Source organism: Narcine bancroftii, chromosome 6, assembly GCF_036971445.1.
Source record: "Narcine bancroftii isolate sNarBan1 chromosome 6, sNarBan1.hap1, whole genome shotgun sequence".
Taxonomy (NCBI): Eukaryota; Metazoa; Chordata; class Chondrichthyes; order Torpediniformes; family Narcinidae; genus Narcine; species Narcine bancroftii.
The window spans coordinates 12,306,015-12,325,103 of NC_091474.1; the positions used below are offsets into that span (position 1 = coordinate 12,306,015).

Below are 19,089 nucleotides of genomic sequence, written 5' to 3' on the forward strand. Positions count from 1 at the left end.
AAGGAGGGGGAAGTCATTGGATAGCTCCTTGCAAAAATCACAGAGACATGTTGGGCTGAATTGCTGCCTTCTATGTTTGGAAGAGAGATGACTGGCTGACAAAGTGATATGAAAAGTACTCACTCCAAAGTCTTTCCTGGAGCTCTTCAATTCATCAAGGAATGACAAGGATTAGAAATTCACACCAAAGTTAATGATATAACTTCAAGACCATTCATAGGCCCACAGAAGGAACTAGATAAACTGATGTATGGCACAAAAAAGAAACAGATGGAATTATAAAAACTAATATAACCAACTTCTGATTGGAAGTGAAATACTGAGTTTAAGTTGAATTTGTTAAACTAATAAGTCTATAGTTCCCTGCCTTCTATCTTCCTTTTTAAACAAGGATGTCAAATTGGCTATTTTCCAATCTTTTGGTGCCCTCCTGGAATTTGAACAATTTTGGTAAAGTTTCAACCAGTGGTCCACTAAGTATGCCATCACAAACAAATAGGTGTGATCTTAAAATTAGAGCAGGAGCAACTAGGAGTGAAAACAAAATGAATGTTATCCAATATAGTACTAGGTTCTAAAGGAATAATATCTATAAAATCACCATTATATCAAAATAAATTAATTGCTTTTTCTTTACATAACCCTTATTTAAAAGACTGGGAGACTAAAGGAATAGTTAATCTATTGGACTGTTTTGAGGCAGGGAGATTTGGTTCATTTGAAAGGTTACAGGAGAGATATGGTATTTTGTCGAATTCTTAAAATTCTCCGTAATTTTTTTAAGAGTTATGGGCAGGAGTTAATTCTACCAGGTCAAACAAAATTTGAGCTATTAATTACGGATAAAGTTGAAAAAGGTTTTATTTCAGATATGTATAAGTTGTTACAGGAGATATGAATAAGGTTAAAGAGAAATGGGAAAAAGATTTATATATTTTTTTGACATGGGAAGAATGGTCAAAAATGTGTGTGGACATGTTACAACGTTAATTAACATGAGGTATAATATGGTTAATTAGAATTTTTTGCATCAATTATATTTAACTCCTGAGAAATTGAAGAGATATGGATTTAGTTTAACAGATTTGTGTTTTAGATGTGGAGAGCAAAAAAGGTACTTTTATACATTCAGTTTGGTTATGTAAGAAAGTTAAACATTTTTGGGAGGAAGTTATAAAGTTTTTGAGAGATTTGTTCAAGATTGATTTGCAATTGGATCCAATTATGTGTTTATTAGGTTATATTAATGTGCCATTTATAGAGTTGCAAATGATTAAACCATATTTAGCTTTTTTAAGATTAGGATTAGCAGTAACGAGAAAATGTATAGCTGTTACATGGAAAAATTATGTACAGTTGAGTTTGCAAAGATGGCATAATGAACTACAGTTGTGTTTGTACTTTAAAAAAAACATAATTTACTAAATAATTATTCTTTTTTGTTGATATGTGGGGTTTATATTTAAAATATATGTCTAAAGAACTTAAGTAAATATTGTAGAGTTGGCACACCAAACAAAGAATACTCAATACCTTTTTTTAAGGCTCCGAGGGGGGAGGGTGGGTTGTTTTTTTTAATAGGGGGAGGGGTTGCAGTTTATAGTTTTTTTTTGCTGTTTGCTTTTTATGTATTTTTTGTATTTGTTTATTACATTGTATCTTGCAAATTATTAAATAAAATTTTCAAAAAAAAGGATTAAAAAAAAATTATCAGTACGAATAATAACTAAAGAAAGGCTTGCTGAACGTGTCTCTGTTGCCAGTGACATACGTCAACCACAAGATGGCAATGCTGTTAATTCCAAGCTAATTTGTAGCCCATGCAGAGGTTAGGTTGAAACACTTTAGAAATGGTATTGTTTGACATCCAGTCTAATATTAGTCACTATTGATATAAATGGAGTACAATTTAACATATTGATCTCTTAAAATTTCTGATGGGCTAATTGTGTGAAAATATCAGATTTCCACTACACTTATTGCTAAATAAAAGGCATCCTGATTTTACCAGTGACTGGTTTAGTTATGAGATTATATTCACTTGATCAAGATTTATTCACTGTATTTACCTTATTAACACACCTTTTAGATCAGCCATCAACCTTCGAAACACACAAACATATAGACGTAGCTCATGTAATGTTTCATCATCTTTAAGAGTGCTGATTAATTTCTTAAGGTAAGCAGATTTGGAAATTGGCTCCATCACACAGTTTAATATTCAACTTGCACACAAAAGTGGTTTTACTCAGGGTGGGTTGTCTTGACAATCATTTTCAGATGAAGTCATAGGGGCACTTCTGTGCACAATTTGCCTTGCAATGGCTGATCTTTTCCTGACTCCGGTCAATCATCTGAAGATGTCATGTTCCACACTGCACAATTCTACCACTGCTGGCATAAGTTTCAGCGTTTTGAGTGACTCGTGAATTTTTTTGACAACTCACAAGGAATGAGGCATGTTCTACACAGGTAGCCAATTAAGTATGATAGTGGTTTCTTAGAAACAGCATATTCCAGCATCAGTTTCCAACCGGTAGACTTATGGAATTGTTTGAATTTTACAGGTTTCTAGACGATGTCCTCTCATTCTTTGATACTTTCATCCAATCTCTCCTCATTTAATCAGTCCTGTTGTCTCAGGAATCGGTCCAGTGAACTCATAATCATCTATCAGTGACTGGAACATACTTCCCCAGATACAGAGATTAAAATTGCACACAACACCAGATGGGGTCTCACCAACAGCTGCATAAGACATTCTTATTTCTTAACCCTCTTGAAATCAAACTGCTTGGCTGCACATTCACACTTGATTTCAGTGACTGGTACAGAACACGCAGATCACGTTGCACATTCACTTTTCCCAACCTATAACCGTGATCTGTCTGTCTGTCTGTTTTTACAAACCCAAGTAAATATCCTCACATTTAACCATGTTAAACAGTCTCTGCCATGTGTTTGCCTGGTCACCCAACATGACTGAATCACATTGGAGCCTCATATCTGAAGGAAGTGGGAAGGGAGGTGACATAGATTTCTCTCTTATGAAAACAGAGATATTGCATTTAGTTCCTTCATCCAGATAGTGAGTACAGTAAAACCTGTTATCCAGAATTCAAGAAACCAGCAACCTCAAGCCACCGGCAGAAAATATATTAAAAATAAGAATAAATAAACATTTTAAGAAAAGTTTAAAATTGTAAAAGTAAATGTTCTCTGAAGAAACATGAACATTGGTGAAGATGGGAGCAAATATTCAGCCAGTGGAGTATTTTGGTCATGCTATGCTTGTAGCAGCTCTTTGAATAAAGATGAGTTTGATTAAAAAGGCCTCACCAGGATGAAGAACTGGTTGATGCCATTTGCCATTGGAGTGACTCTCTTATAGTGTCTCTTTATCCCTGCTTAGTAAGAGTCTTTATTAGTATATTATTGTGTATTAGTAAGGCTTTATCTGTAAACTTGGGGGAAGGAAGGGTTAATTATCTCTAATGTTATTGTTCGTCATTCGGGCAGCCCAGTGAAAATGCAATGCCAGTTAAATGTTTTCAAAGAATGTGACTGAAAATAAAGTAAAATGCTTTAAGGTTTATTTATTCATGCAAGTGAAGTTTGTTCAGCGTAAGTACACTATAGTATTTTTGTCTTTTAAACTGTTTATTCTTAATGCAGGAGTACAGTTAGGCATTGTAAGAGTGAGTCTCAAGCAATCAGAAAACTCACTTATCTGGCATTTACCAATCCCTGTAGGTGTCAGATACCATGAGTTTTTCTGTAATTGGATCTTCATCCCAAACATTAAGCCCTGCGGCACCCAACTAGTCACCGTCTGGCATCCAATAAAAAGACCCTTTTTATTGTGCTTCTAATTCAGTGTCTCTCAAACATTTTCTTTCCACTCATATACCACTTTAAGTATTCTCGATGCCGTTGGAGCTCCGTCATTAGTAAGGGATTGCTTAAGGTGGTATGTGGGTGGGAAGGGAAGGTTGAGAATAACTGTTCTACATCCAATTGTTACTGAAATATTTTGCTTGAGAAAAATTGTCATTGGCTCCTTTGGAGTTATGAAACCATGCATGTAATAAATTAATTAGGTACGATTAAAACAGTAGTTTTCAAACTTTTCTTTCCACCCACATACCACCTTAAGCAATCCCTTACTAATCACAGAGCACCTATGGCATAGGGAATACTTAAAGTGTATGTAAGTGAAAAGAAAAAGGTTGCGAACCATTGGTCTAACTCATAAATGGTGCTCTATCTTCCATAGCGTGGGGATCTTAAATAGTTAAATTTTTCTGACAAAATCTGTCTTATTGTGAAATACAAAAAAAGTAAATACAGAGAATGTAAACTAAACATTTAAGATGCTGGAGAAATATTGCAGGTCAATCGCAGATTCAAAGTAATTAAGGAAAATAAGTTCATTTCCATTAAAATCTTTCAATTTTTTTGCTGAATCCCTAATTTTTCCATTTCTGCTTCAAGAAATTGGAGACATGAGCAATAGCCCGCAGTGCTGCCATGGAATTTATAGGAGAGACATTTGGATTTATGTAATACAGTGATTTTCAAACATTTTCTTTCCATTCACATACTACTTAAAGTATTCCCTATGCCATAGGTGCTCTGTGATTAGTAAGGGATTGTTTAAGGTGGTATGTGGGTGGGAAGAAAAAGGTTTGAAAACTACTGTTTTAATTGTACCCAATTGACTCGTTATGTGCACTCAGTATTAAAACTTACTGAAACTGCTTTTGCAGAGGTAATTTTGTAACTACCTTTAAATTCAAGCTTCATAATTATTTCTTGTTTTGTTCTTTCTTTCATCTATAAGGATCAAAACACATTCAAGTTTCCATGTAAATTATTCTCATCTGGAAAGTATGATGTTTTTATGTTTGTTCATATTTTTTGAGTTATTTTTATTAGATGATGGAAACATAGACCAGGCCTCTCTAGAGAAGTATTGTTAAATTATTATGAAATTGTTTGTTACCATTAATTTGATTCTATTTGAATTTAATTGAGTCTGATTAAGCAAAAGGTAACCATGAGTTCTACATTTCTCTATGGTAAATTGGAGAGACCCTACCTTGGCTATATTACTGTTTTCAGTAACTAATATTATGAAGGGAATTTGAATCTGCCATACTAAAAATTGTGGTATTTAGAATTAATGCCAGACTTGTTAAATTTATTTTACCCCGATTGTTTACTGCAAAACTTCACTGCTTTATCTGGACCTCGTTAGCTACACTGCAGTCAGCTGTACCTTAAATAGAGTTAATTATTTTAAAATAATCCATTCCATTTCACTGGATGTTTGTTGAGCTCCTCTTCAACCTACTTCTACACCACATGTCACTAACTTAATTAACCCACCTTGTTCTCCATCACCCCCATCAAGACAGTCAGAATCTTACAACACAGAAGGAATCTCTTCACATTAATACTTACTATTTCATAGATCTGGCCTACATTTCTCACTCCCTTGTGATTTAGTATGCTAAAATAGTCTTTCTGACTGCTCATAGAATTTGCAGTATGAAGGAGGCTAATAACACTATCATTGGGAAAAGATAAGACTTGATTAGCTGAGAAGATGGCACCTGGTGATGATCAATAATGCAAACTATAATGCACAGCTTTTTTCCAACAGGACTGCTTCATAATCTTAAGAATGATCGTTAAAGTTTGCTAGTTGACAATAACATCTGTTAATTCACTAATTTAAACATCTCATATTATGTTTGTTCAGGACAGCTAAGCACTTTCTGTTTCTTTAAACAGCATAATGGTTTAACCAGTATAAATATACTCTATTAGAGTATAAGTTCACAAACCTGTCCTCTATAAATCTATCATATGGCCTTTCTTGTACCTTGTTTTGTTCATTTTTCTTTGTTTACCTATGAGATATTTTGAAATGCATCTGTTGGAAATGTCAACTTAATAAATGGCCATTTTTTGTCAATGGTACTTCCTCTGTCTGTGACAACTGCATAATGTTCTTTTATAATGTCACCTGCTGCCTGTCTGTTGCATGTAATAAAAGAGATATTTTAGACTGTGAAAATGAATTGAAATCCACTTGTATTGACAGAAATAAGAAAGAAAGAAGCAAAAATCTTAATTTAAAGTTTGGGACTCATTATTGACAATAATCTAATTAATTTGACATCTGGTTACAATCTCATGGTGTGCATCATTTAGTATGTAACTGGATGGTGAACAGGTCAGGCTTTTTATGAAATAGGTAAGCTATTTTAATCTTGCATTTCTCATCTTAAACACATATATCCAAAACATTTTAAAGTCAGAAGTTTTAAATATATATATTTATTTTATCTATGAGTCAATAGGAATTGAAATGGTGACCTTAACAGTATAATGGCTAAGGGTTCATTTTAATTAAGAGAATAACAGACTCCAGGGAAGTAGAGGTCTGGCATAGAGCATGAGAAAATGGGGAGACTGTCCCCAGTTTGAGAAGGAGAAGCAGAGGAGACACCCCATGGGATGGTGACATGTTGGTAGACCAGTGAGGGGCTCTGTAACGAGAATGGTCAAGAGGGGGTTGGATAAATAATTGAAAGACTGAGGAATTGAGATTTATTGGGAACTGGCATAGCAGCTGTGATCTTTTTATATGGAGGGGTAGGTTTGTAGGGTCAAATGGCCTATTCCTGCTCCTGCGTTCTTGTGTTTAGAACAGGAAGAGTTATTTAGACTGGAGGAGGATTGCTTAGAGTGTAAACTCAGGAGTGGTGTGTTTCCTCACTTTAAATTCTTTCACACGAACATGATAACTAAAAAGGCTAGCTTACATGCAGTTACGCCTTAGTGTCAAAATAATTTGCTGTGTTGAAACAGTACAATAAAATTGTTCTTCAAATATGTTAAATAATCTGTCAAATAATCATTGATTATTTTGGATGGATGCTCGTTCACAGGTAAAGATGTGTTATTTTTAAGGATTACAAGGATAAGGTTCGAAAGTGCCTTGAAGTGATGCATCTGGCTGCATCAGCATAGATGAAACCAATGTAGTGTGTCAAGAATAAAAAAAAATTCAGATTTTTTTTGGCTTTTTAATTTTTAGGTGTGATTTCCTACTATGCAATTGTAATCTTTAACATGTTACAGCAAGCATTGGTACAGACACGTTTGGAGAATTGGATGTAGTTCTGGTCACCCACCCTGCTGTAGGAAGAATGTCATCAAGCTGAAAAGAAAGCCAAAAAGATTTTACTGGGACCAGAGAGCTTGAGTTATAAAGATGACTGGATAGGCGAGTACTTTTTTTCTTGATGTGAAGGAGTCTGAAGAGTAGCCTTATAAAGGTACATAAAATCACGAGGGGCATTGATGAGGTGAATAGTTCTTTTCCCCAGGGTAAGGAAATCCAAAACTACAGGACACAGGTTTGAGGTGAGAGGAGAAAAGTTTGATAGAGATCTGAAAGGAATTTCTTTCACACAGGGTAGTGTGCCATAAAAAGCTGTAGACATGTGGACAGTTATGACATTTCAAAGACATTTTGATGGATATGGATAGGGCAGGTCAGAGGGATATGGGCCAAATGCAGGAAAGTGGACCAGCTGAGATGGGCAATTTGGTAGGCAGAAACAGGGTTGAAGGCCCTGTTTCTGTGCTGTATGACTCAATAAAAGTATTTGAATTTTTGTGTACAGAAGAACATCATTGGTAACATTAGGAAGCAATGTGATTATGAAGGGTACTGCCATATTAGCACCATATTATGTATCTTCATGTCTCATTTGGTTTCATTACTCAGTGTAGATTATGGTTCACTTGAAGTACAATGCTCAAAGTCTCGAGTGATGGTAATGCTTTTAAGCATTTCTGACCCAGTTTGCTTTGATGAAAATATATGTTTCTGGGATCGTGACAGCCTCTCGACCATAGTTGTGACCTATTTTTTCCCCCAAATTTGTATCAGACTTGAAAATGTTAGAATATCAGCACTTTTGCTTTATTCTACACCTTAAAGAGGATATTTGATGTTGCAAGAATGAATTAGAGTTTATTGTTATTAATGTAAGCACAATGTACAGATGGACTGAAATTCTTGCTTGTTTTAACAAAACAGGTAAATAAAATACACAAGTATATATTAAATAAGCACATGAGAAAAAGAGATCATAAATATAAAGGAATAGATAAATATTCACAGATACTGTCATGCAAAATAAAATGTTACTTTACAGACAGATCTTTGGTGGTCTTGCAGTATTATTCTGGTTGGGATAGCGTGGAGAGGGTCAAGACATTGATAGCTGTTGGAAAAATTCTGTTCTTGAACTTAGATGCCAGAGTTCAGCAAAGAAAATCTGCAGATTCTGGGGTGTAATGTTATACATAAAAGTGCTGGAGAAACTCAGCAGGTCATATAGAAACTATAATCAATGATTTGACTTTTAACTCAAGAAGAATTGTATATTTTCTATCTGTGGTAATAATTAATAAGACATAGAAATTAAGCTACAAATATTTAAAAAGAGTTTCACTTCCATAAACATTGCCAATGTTCATTTGTTTTCTCTCTTTCAATAACCAAACATTGTTAACCTTAAATCTATTAGTTATTTTTAAGAGCTCTGAGACAAAGGGTAATGTAACATGAGCACTCTGCAAGGAGGCAAATGTTTCAAAAATTGCTCTAATTAGTGGAACATTTATTATATTTACTCTTGGAAGTGAAATATTTGCTCCAAATGCCTTTCATGCTTCACTTGAGGGCTTGGAGCATGAGCATTATTAGGTGTCTGTTCCATGAGAAATCTCTGTCAAAATTTAAAAGAAATTCATTTCAATGTCGCACAGGTAAACTTTCCAGAAGAAAAGCCCCTTCATCATAAAAAGTCAAATATGACTTCTCCCCCCTATCCCACATCACCCCCACCAGTTCCCACACCCCCCCCCCCCCGCCACACTCTGGAGAAAGAGGAACTAATGAGAGTCATGGGGCTTTACAACATGGAAACAGACCTTTCAGCTAGCTAGTCCTGGTTATTTTTCTGTTATTGGCCCATATCCCTCTAATCCTTTCCTGTCCATGTACCTGTTCAAATGTCTTTTAAATCTTGTCATTATATCTACCACTTCCTCTAGTAGCTCCATATAGGTATCACCCTTTGTGTGAAAAGGATAATTATAGCACTCCTCAACTTTTGCCCTTGGGGTTCCTGGGGAAAAAGTAGATTTAGTTGGTCAGAAAGCAGCAAACATCAGTGGTTATTTTAGGCAAATGGATCTGTTGCCTTACCCAAATAAATATATTCATGTGTGAATCTTAAAAAAAATATTTATATTGATTTTTAGCACTGATATCAGTGTTTCAAAAGTGATTGTGTCCATAAGACATGGGAGCAGAAATAGTCTATTTGGCTCATTGTGGCTGCTTTGTCATTTTATCATGAGCCGATCCAATTTCCCATTCAGTCCCACTGTCCAGCTGTCTCCCATAACTGTTGATACCCTGGCTAATCAAGAACCTATCGATTGCTGCCTTAAGTATACCCAATGATTTGTCCTCCACAACTGCATATGCCAAGAAATTGCATAGATATACCACCTTCTGGCTAAAGAAATTTCTTTGCATCTCTGTTCTAAGTAGACGCTCTTCAATCCTGAAATTGTGGCCTCTTGTCCCAGCACAGGAAATGATCTTTCTACATCTACTCTGTCCATGCCTTTCAATATTTGAAATGTTTCAATGAGATTCCCCCCTCATTCTACTAAATTTTAATGAGTACAGGCCAGGAGCTGTCAAATGCTCCTCATATGATAACCTTTACTGTCCTTGCTCTTAACTGGAATGCACTTTTGTTGAGCACTGTGAAAAATCTCTTTTAAAGTCTTCCACTGTTCCTCAGCCATCCCTCCATATAGCCTGTGTTTCCAGTCTATCCTGTCCAACTCCTCCCTTATTGTCTTGTAGTTTCTCTAGTTGAGGCATAATACACTGCTTTTAGACCAAACCATTGTACCATCCATTTGTATGAGAAATGCACTCTTTCCAAGAGGATCCCTAACTACAAGATGGCTAATTTTGTCAGTCTCATTGCACAGGACCAGATCCAAGATGGCATGTTCTCTTGTAGGTTCAGTAACATGCAGTTTAAGAAAGCCATCCTGTATGCATTCTATGAAGTCCTCCTTAAGTATGCCATGACCAACCTGACTCATCCAGTCTATGCATGCTGAAGTCCCCCATAATAAGTGCTGTTCCATCCTTACGTGCTGCCGTTATTTCTTGGTTTATGGCCTGTGCCACTATAATATTATTGGGTGGCCTATAGACAACTCACACCAATTATTTTTCCCCTTTACCATTCCTAATGTCCACCTAGATGAATTCAACATTTTGTTCTTTAGATCTTGCATCATTTCTCACTATTGCCCTGATCTCATCCTTAACTAAGAGTGCTATCCCACCTCCCTTACCTTCCTACTTGTCCTTCCTTATTACTTGATATCCTTGGATATTTAATTCCTAATCATCTCCACCCTGCAACCTCATTTCTATAATGGTCACTTTGCATCAGTTTGTGCCACAAGTTCACTGACCTTGTTTTGAATACCACAAGCATTCAGATAGAGTGCTCTTATACTCATGCTTTTAAAATCTGGTCATCTTTGCCTCTTTAGCACTTGATTTTTATACACTCTACTCTTACTTTTCTCCTTTTTAACTTTTGCAATCTGTTGAACCCACCTCCCTACTATTTAGTTTAAAGCCCCATCCACAGTCCTCATTAGGTGATCCACTAGGATCCAGATCCCATCATAGTTCAGATGGAGCTGTCTCCTTTGAACAATTCCTTCCTTCCCCAATACTGGTTCCAATGTCCCATGAATTGGAACCCACTTGTCCCACACCAATCATTGAGCCATGCATTTAACTCTCTAATCTTCCAGACCCTGAGCCAATTTTCATGTGGGTCAGGTAATAATCCAGAGATTGATACCCACATGGACCATGACAACTGGATCTTTCCTGTCCATTGCAAATTCTTCTGCAAGTTAGAGAAAATGTCTTGAATCTGGGCACTAGGCAGGCAACACCTTCAGGATGCTCTATCCTGCAACAGAGAACTTTGTCTATTCCCTTAATTATACTATCCCTGGTTACCACTACATTTCTTTTCATCCCCCCCCCCCCCACCCCGCCACCACCTACCTTAAATGGCTTCCTGAACCATTGTGCCACAGTTAGGTTGCTCATCCTTCCTACAGCCCTCCTTCTTATCCAAACAAAGACTAAGAGTAACAAAGAGGTCTGAGACTCCTCCAGCACTGTATCTTGGAGCTCACTACCTGCTCACTCACAGTCACACCCTCCTGACCCTGACTACAGGCTGAATTTGAGGCAGCTATTCAAATGGGTATGACTACCTCCTGAAAAAAAAGTGTCCAGGTAACTCTTCCCCTCCCTATCATGTCCTAATGTTTGAAGCTCAGATTTCAGGTCATCAATTTTGAATCTGAAATCTTTGAGCAAACAACATGCTGCAGATGTAGTCATCAGGAACCACAATTAGGAAAGAGTAGATGAATTCAAGTTCCTTGGAATGCCCATTGAGCTGATTTGGACCAATCATTGATGTTTCAATGAAGAAAGCATATTAATGTCCCTATGTTCTCAGAAGTCTAAGGACATTGGGAATGCTCCATGACCCCCAACAACTTTTGCATGTACACCATTGAAAGCAGACTTACTGGATGCATAACATTGTGACATGGGAACTATTTTTCTCAAGCTTGGAAGCAGCTGCAGAAGGTGGTGGATTGAGCTTTGAACATCATGTAAACAACCCTCTCCTCCATGAACTTCATCTTCATCTCCTGTTGCTGAGGAGAAGCAGCTAACATTGAAGAGCCCATCACACCCCGGGCATACTGTCCTCCCTCCTCAGCTCTGAGTTGCCTGGGATTCCCCCAGCAGCTTGGTGACCAGTGAAGTCATAAAAGGTGGTATTGTCCCACCTCAGCAGTGTGAGTAAAGAGAGAGACTGTGCCTCCCAGTTCTGGCATGTGACCTGAGGCCCCTGCACCATGTGAAATGACATTTTGGGGCTACCATCAATCAGGTAAGAGACTAGATGCAAGGCACCTCCTGGCCTGGGAATGGTAGTTTCAGGGCAGTCCATGACATGCCATCAAGATGCTGCATTAAGGCCAGGTTACAGAGACATCTCCCTTCCTCTCCTCAATTAGCGCACCTCCTACAAAAGTTTGAAACCTTCTTACTTTCTCCAGTATGTGTTTTGATTGCTCGTCAACCCTCCATCTCCGAACTCCACTCCAACAGCAATATTGAACTTGAACCTACTCTCTTCTGAATTGAAGATGAGATTGGTACCAATAGATCAAATTTCATGTAAAGAATTTTATAAACAATGCAAAACAGTTTCCTTGGCACCGTGCACAATAATATTCCTTGTAACTTATTCCCCCTGTATTCTCATAAACTCCCCCAAATTCTACCAATATAACTGTAGCCAGTTAAGCTCCTATGCCATAACCTGGGGGAAAAAACCCACAAGGTGAACATACAAACTCCACACAGCTTTTTATTTGTAATTCTTTATTTATCATACTGCGAACCATATCAACCAATATATTTACAGATGCATCTCTTTAAATATTCACAGTGACATTTTCTCTTTTTTTTTCCCCATCCCTCCCTTCCCCTTTCCCACCCCCCTCCAAAAACAGTAAATATTGAACATATAAAATACAATAAAACAATATCTTTATACAAAAGGAATACAAACAAAAAAGACATATCAACTACTTATTCACATTAAATCTGATCGTGTTTATCTTCTTATCATTTTAGGTAGTGGTGGTGGTCTGAGACCTGCTCTTTCTGTTATGTTCCATATATGGTTCCCAGGTTTTTTCAAACATTGTAACTTTGTCTTTTAAATTACATGTGACCTATTTATTTATTTATTTGGGTTTTTTTAAAATCCCCCCCCCCCCCCCACCCATGGAATACACTTAAACTTGGTTATATATTCCATTAATGTTTATAGTCATATAGTCCAACGTGGCCATCTTATTTTCACTTCCTTTCTGTCTTCACCACCACCCCTTTTTTCCATTACTGTTTTTTAAGTTTTTCTTTTTAATCTCAATATATGACAACGCATTTAAGACATGAAATACCCCTACAATCCCCACAAGCAATAACCCTTTAATCCCAAATGAACCTCCCCTCCTTGGATTGCCCCTTGTCCCTTGACGGCAACCACAAATCCCCTTTCCATTCGGTTTGCGAACTTACTCGCAAGCATCAACCGATTTTGCAGTGACCATTATTCTCCCACCCCCAGCCTCCCCCCAGAGAACACTATTTTCATATACTTATAACAAAGCTCTCTTTTTCCCTTCTTCCCCTTCTCTTACCCATCTTTAAATCTTTATATATACATTATCTTTACTTTATATTTTTACATATTTTTGTATATTTTCTTGCCGGTCATCCTTCTTGTCACTCCTCCTTCTCTTCTCCTGTCCAGCAAATGTTCAGCAAATTCTTGGGCTTTCTTTGGGTCTGAGAACAGTCTATTCTGTTCCCCAGGAATAAATACTTTGAGTACTGCTGGATGTCTTAATATAGTTATACCCTTTCTTCCATAAGATTGTTTTCGCCGTGTTGAATTCCTTCCTCTTCTTTAAAAGTTTGAAGCTTATGTCCGGGTAAAAAAATATTTTTTGTCCCTTATATTCCAACGGCTTATTGTCTTCTCTAACCTTCTTTCTTGCCTGCTCCAGTATGTTTTCGCTTGTCGTATATCTTAGAAATTTTACCAATATGGATTTTGGTTTTTGATGCGGTGGCGGTTTCGGTACTAGCACTCTATGTGCCCTTTCGATTTCTATTTCTTCATGTGAATCTGTCATTCCCAGCACCTTCGGGATCCATCCTTTTATGAATTCCTTCATATCTGACCCTTCTTTGCCTTCTTTCAGGCCCACTATTTTTGTGTTGTTCACCTACTGTAGTTTTCCAATACGTCAATTTTTTGTGACAATAAATCTTGTGTCTCTTTAATTTTTTTTCACTCTCTTCCAATTTCCTTCTTAAATCATTTATCTCCATTTCTACAACAGCTTCTCATTCCTCCACATTTTCTTCTTTTACCTATTTCAGTCATGACTAACTCTAAACTTTGTATTCTGTCTTCAGCTCTTTTCATTTTTCTTTTGATTGAACTAAATTCTAATGATGGGCATTCTTTTAATGACCTCATCTGTTCTTCAAAAAAAAGGCTTTATCTAAACTTTGTCCTTCTATTTTACCTTCTTCTTTCCTTTGAAATTCTTGGTCATCTTCCTCTTCTTCTGTGTCTATCTATGTCTGTGTCATCTTCTCTGTATCTGTGTATCTTAATCCTTCTCTGATGAGCTGCTTCTGTATCCTTGCTGGGCCTCCAGCTGCTGTGTCTTCTGTTGTTGGGCCTCCCGCTGCAGGTCGACCCGTTGTTGGGCACTCTCTTCCAGCCCTTCATTCTCTTTCTCACCACTCTTCTTTTCTTTCTTGCTTACTTAAAGTCCACACAGCTTGAGCCTTCATTGATGGAGATGTGAAACAGCAGGTTATCTTAATTGCACAACTGTGGCATCCCAATGGCAAACATTTCCCTGGTCTCTGCTTGCCACAAAGAATGTTACACAGTCAGCAAAGTCCAATCACTGGCCCACTGCAGTCATTTCATGTACATGAAGCTCCCCCAAGTAGCACAGTGATTTTGAGGAAACTGTGCATCAGTCATCAACAAACAGTGAGTAGGATAGTAATGGCTCTTCTCATAGAGTCATGCTGTCTCAGGCACTTTGACCACTATCTTATGCCACACATTATTCTATTCTTCTTGAATTGAAGGCCAGTATTGAACCTGCCTTCACCACCATCTCAACTTGCAAGTTTACCTTCAGACTATCCTGCAGAAGGGCTCCCAGGTCCCTTTGTATCTGGGTATTTTCAATTTTCTCCCCATTTAGAAAATAGTCTGCCTCTTTATATTTTCTACCAAAAGTGCATAACTGTACACTTTTTGACATGGTATTTTCTTTGCCTCTTCTCTGCCCATTCTTTAAATCTAAGTCAACAGATGAAATGTTGTGGGCTCTGGATCACCTTAAAAACAGCAATTCAAACATACAGCTGCTCTTCATTGATTTCAGCTCAGCCTTCAATGCCACTATTCCCTCAGTACTGGTCAAGAAGCTACAAACTCTAGGACTCTGTACCCCAACCCCCCACTCCTGCAACTGGATCCTTGACTTTCTCATCAGAAGACCACAGTCAATATCAATTGGAAGCAACGTCTCCTCCTCACTGATTATCAACAAGGCGCACCCCAAGGATGTGTGCTTAACCCACTGCACTACTCATTATACATCCATGACTATCTGGCCGGGCACAATTTCAATGCTATCTACAAGTTTGCTGATGACATCACAATGGTCGGCAGAATCACAAATGGCAATGAAGAAGCTACAGGCAGGAGATAAATCAGCTCGTTGGATGGAGTAATCACAACAACCTTGGGCTCAACATCAGCAAAACCAAGGGGATGATTGTGGAATTCAGAAGGAAGTCAGGAGAACATGACCCAGTCCTCAAGGGCTCAGTAGTGGAGAGGGTCAAGAAATTTCTGGGCGTCAACATCTTCAAGGATCTGTCCTGGATTCTCCATGTTGATGCAATCACAAGGAAGGCTGGTCAGCAGCTAACCTTTGTGATGTGTCTGAGGAGATTCGGTATGTCACTGAAGAGTCTCGAAAGCCTCTACCATGGAGAGCATTCTAGCTGGTGGCATCACTGCCTGGTATGGAGGTGCCAACTCTCAGGACATTAAACTCCAGAGGGTTGTTAACTCTGCCTGCGACATCACAGGCACCAGATTTCCCACCATTGAGAACATCTACATGGGGCAATATCTTCAAAGACCCCACCTCCCAGGCCATACCATGTTTACTCTGCTACCATCGGGGGTAAAAGGTACATGAGTCTAAAGACAAGCACTCAATGGCACAAGGACAGCTTTTCCCCCGCTGCCATCAGATTCTTGAATAATCAATGAACCAAAGACGCTGCCTTGGTTTTCATGCAGTACTCTTTAAATTTTTTTTATAGTAATGTTGTAAGAGTATGATGGTGCCGTAAAACACAGAATTTCATGACTTGTTCATGACAATAAATTCTGATTCTGCAGCCTCCCAGTTTCCTCAACACTACCTGCTCCTCAACCTACCTTCGCATCATCTGCAAACATTAACATTTTTGTTGAATGCACACTTCATTTTTCAGAATTGCTCTGAAGAAATAAAGGTCACCACAGGATGCATGAGAATCAAAAAAACAACTTTCATATCAAGAAGTTTCAGTCTCAAAATATTGTGTCTGAAAATATCGGTGAAGAATTATATCTGTGAAAGATTACTAGAAGGTGACTATTGGCTTTGGACTAAACTTCATTTCACAGTGAATTAGTTTCACTTATATGAATTTAAATCTCAGAATTCTTGAGAAAATATATGCAAACAACTTCAAGTTGTTCTGAGAAGTAATTTTCTGGTTCCTATCAGTAAACATTTATATGAAACATCCCCATGTTGAATTTTAGTTAATGATCTTCCTGTCTACCAGGCAGTGTTTTGCCAATTGATTTGAAAGCTGCTTTACTCTCAGCAAATATGTATCTCTGTTTCCATGGTGATAACCCATTCAGCATGTGTAGATAGTTGGCTAAGTACAGCACACATGAGGAAGACATGCATCCTTTATAAAATGCTTTCTGTGTCACTGTTTAAGAAATGTGCAAATTTTGTATAGATCAAGATACAATTGAACAACGAGCAGAAAACTACAAATTTTAAGCATTTGGTGATATGGGAAATTTACCTTCTAATGTAGCAGATTTACACATTTTAATCTTTTTTTTAAAATATCTTGAAATATTTTAGATCTGTTCCAGAAATGAAGTTAACCAACAGCATCTTTGGGAAATCTTTGTGAAGTGATCTTGGTCTTACTCCAGCTATGTTGCCCTTTGGCAAGATGCAACAGACAATATATATAATTTCTCTCACTCTTTTAAGTATTACTGTGGTAAATCTGAACCATCTGTCTGAATATATCAGACTATTATTTAATTATATTTTACTGTATCAATTTCTAACAAATGTTACTTTTTGCAGTTGTTTAGATTTCAAGATGTGCATATAAAGCCATTTCTTGGATAGGAGGACGGGTTAAAATCCTGAATGAATTTGTTTTGGGGTGAGATTCAGGCAGTAGGTACTCTTTCTTCAGCATTTCTAACAACTGGACTGATGTGCCTTCTTTCCATTATTGCTCCCATTCTTTACTGGTGAGGAGGAGCTTTTGATCTCAAAGCAAGAATTTCTTTCTTGACAAAATCCACTTGACCCAAATGTACAGGCATGATGGGTACAGAGCATGCTGAGGGAGTTGGAGAGTGGTCTGATTGATAGATCACATGTTCCAAAGAAAGGACGTTTCTTAAAAAGTTTTATTTCTTGCTGCAATTCACTGGACCTGTAAAAATCTATTTTAACACCTGACAGCAGTAATATAAGGAAAGCAGAAATCCTCTTGTATATTAACTGAGCTTGAGTTTGGCAGTCATTTGAGAAAGATTGCAATCATTTGATGAAATGCCACTGTCACCATTCTCTGTGTCCAGGTTGGTAACAGGGATCAAAATGGAGCAACCCATTAATAATGATTGACTTTATTGTCATTGTACCAGTAAACCAGCCAAATGAAATACAATCAGCATTGACCGGAAGTTTAAAAAATAGTGCTAGATACATTACAATAAAACATGACGATTAAAACCAACAACAACACTATTCTACAACGAACTGTATTTAAAAAAAAACTAATTGAACAATATGAGTGCAGAACCACTCACTGCCGTGATTCAGGATTCAACATAGTCGCAGCTTCGTTTAAATTTTTAAAAAAAAGCACTTCTTGAGCCCACTTGTGTGTGATGAAAGGCTCCTGTAGTATCTGCCCGATGGGAGAAGAGTGAATAGTCCGCGATTCGGGTGTGTTGCATCTTTGATAATGTTGATAAAAGAGATTTTTCTCTGTTAGCGTGGCAGTTAGTGTAACGCAATTACAGCACAAACTGTCCTGGTTTCCTCCAACCCTCTTGAAACATGCCAGATTCATAGGTTGGTAATTGGTGTATGTGGGCAGCACGGGATCATGGGCCAGAATGGCCTATTACCTTGCTGTATCTCTATATTTAAAAAGATATAAATTAAAAATGAAAAGAAATAATTTATTTTCCTGTGTCAGAGCAATGAAATAACATAATAAAAAATTAGATTAATTTAAAATCAGAATCAGGATTTATTGTCTTGAACAAGTCGTGAAATTCAGTATTTTGTGGCAGCGTCACAATGGAAACATAGAACCATCTCACTGTTTAAAAAAAATAGGTTCTCTGTTACTGGTCTTTGTTGTATCTAACAGATAGTCAGGATCACTCTCTATCTCATTGTGTATCCTTTAATCTGTAAAACAAACACTTTAAAGCTATTATAGAGCTAGTTATTATTTGTCTATATTCTCCACCATTGTATTCTTGGCTGCTGTCCTATAACAACATATTTATAATTGGGGTGGAGTGCATTGTTCAACATGAGATCATATAAAACTATGATTACTGAACTGTTTAAAGATTAAGGGGATAAATTTAAAACGTCTGAAAGTGAATGATGGAGTAAGATTTATGATTAACCTGCATTTGCTCATTTGAATGTGCTAACCTTGTGATCCTTGCGAAATATAATGACTGTAGCATAATCCAGTATTAGCTGCATGCAGTGGCCAGCCTCTTCGGCAGAGGACCACTATTATGTGCAGTCAGCACCACTTAAATCAGTCTCAAGGTGGATTGTGGCTGAAATATGTGCTGGGGGCTCCTGTAATAACTGGAACCAGACATGCCCTCAGATTCTTTTTAAAGATATAAAATATATTAATTTAGTTACAGCATC

At 37.3% G+C, this 19,089-nt stretch overlaps 1 protein-coding gene and 1 long non-coding RNA gene across 8 annotated transcripts in view; one reads left to right on the forward strand and one right to left on the reverse strand.

Moving 5' to 3' along the window:
- Nucleotides 1-11,976, reverse strand: part of LOC138735722 (uncharacterized) — a 31,472-nt gene extending 19,496 nt beyond the window's left edge. For 3 of the 7 annotated variants that reach the window (XR_011339903.1, XR_011339904.1, XR_011339902.1), the window contains exons 1-2: nt 11,755-11,976; nt 9,095-9,218 (exon numbers count right to left, since the gene is read on the reverse strand). Coding sequence is in view for 2 of the 7 variants with exons in the window: in XM_069884002.1 (XP_069740103.1) it covers nt 4,753-4,836 (84 nt within the window). In the remaining 5 variants the exon portion in view is untranslated. Of the gene's footprint in view, nt 1-4,752; nt 4,837-8,687; nt 8,817-9,094; nt 9,219-11,754 lie in introns of those variants that run through there. The other 4 variants (XM_069884002.1, XR_011339900.1, XR_011339901.1 and 1 more) reach the window with 4 other exon arrangements.
- Nucleotides 11,977-12,016: 40 nt separating this feature from the next.
- Nucleotides 12,017-19,089, forward strand: part of LOC138735723 (uncharacterized) — a 74,864-nt gene continuing 67,791 nt past the window's right edge. The window contains exon 1 of the long non-coding RNA XR_011339905.1: nt 12,017-12,125. This is a non-coding gene — a long non-coding RNA (uncharacterized lncRNA). The remainder of the gene's footprint in view (nt 12,126-19,089) is intronic.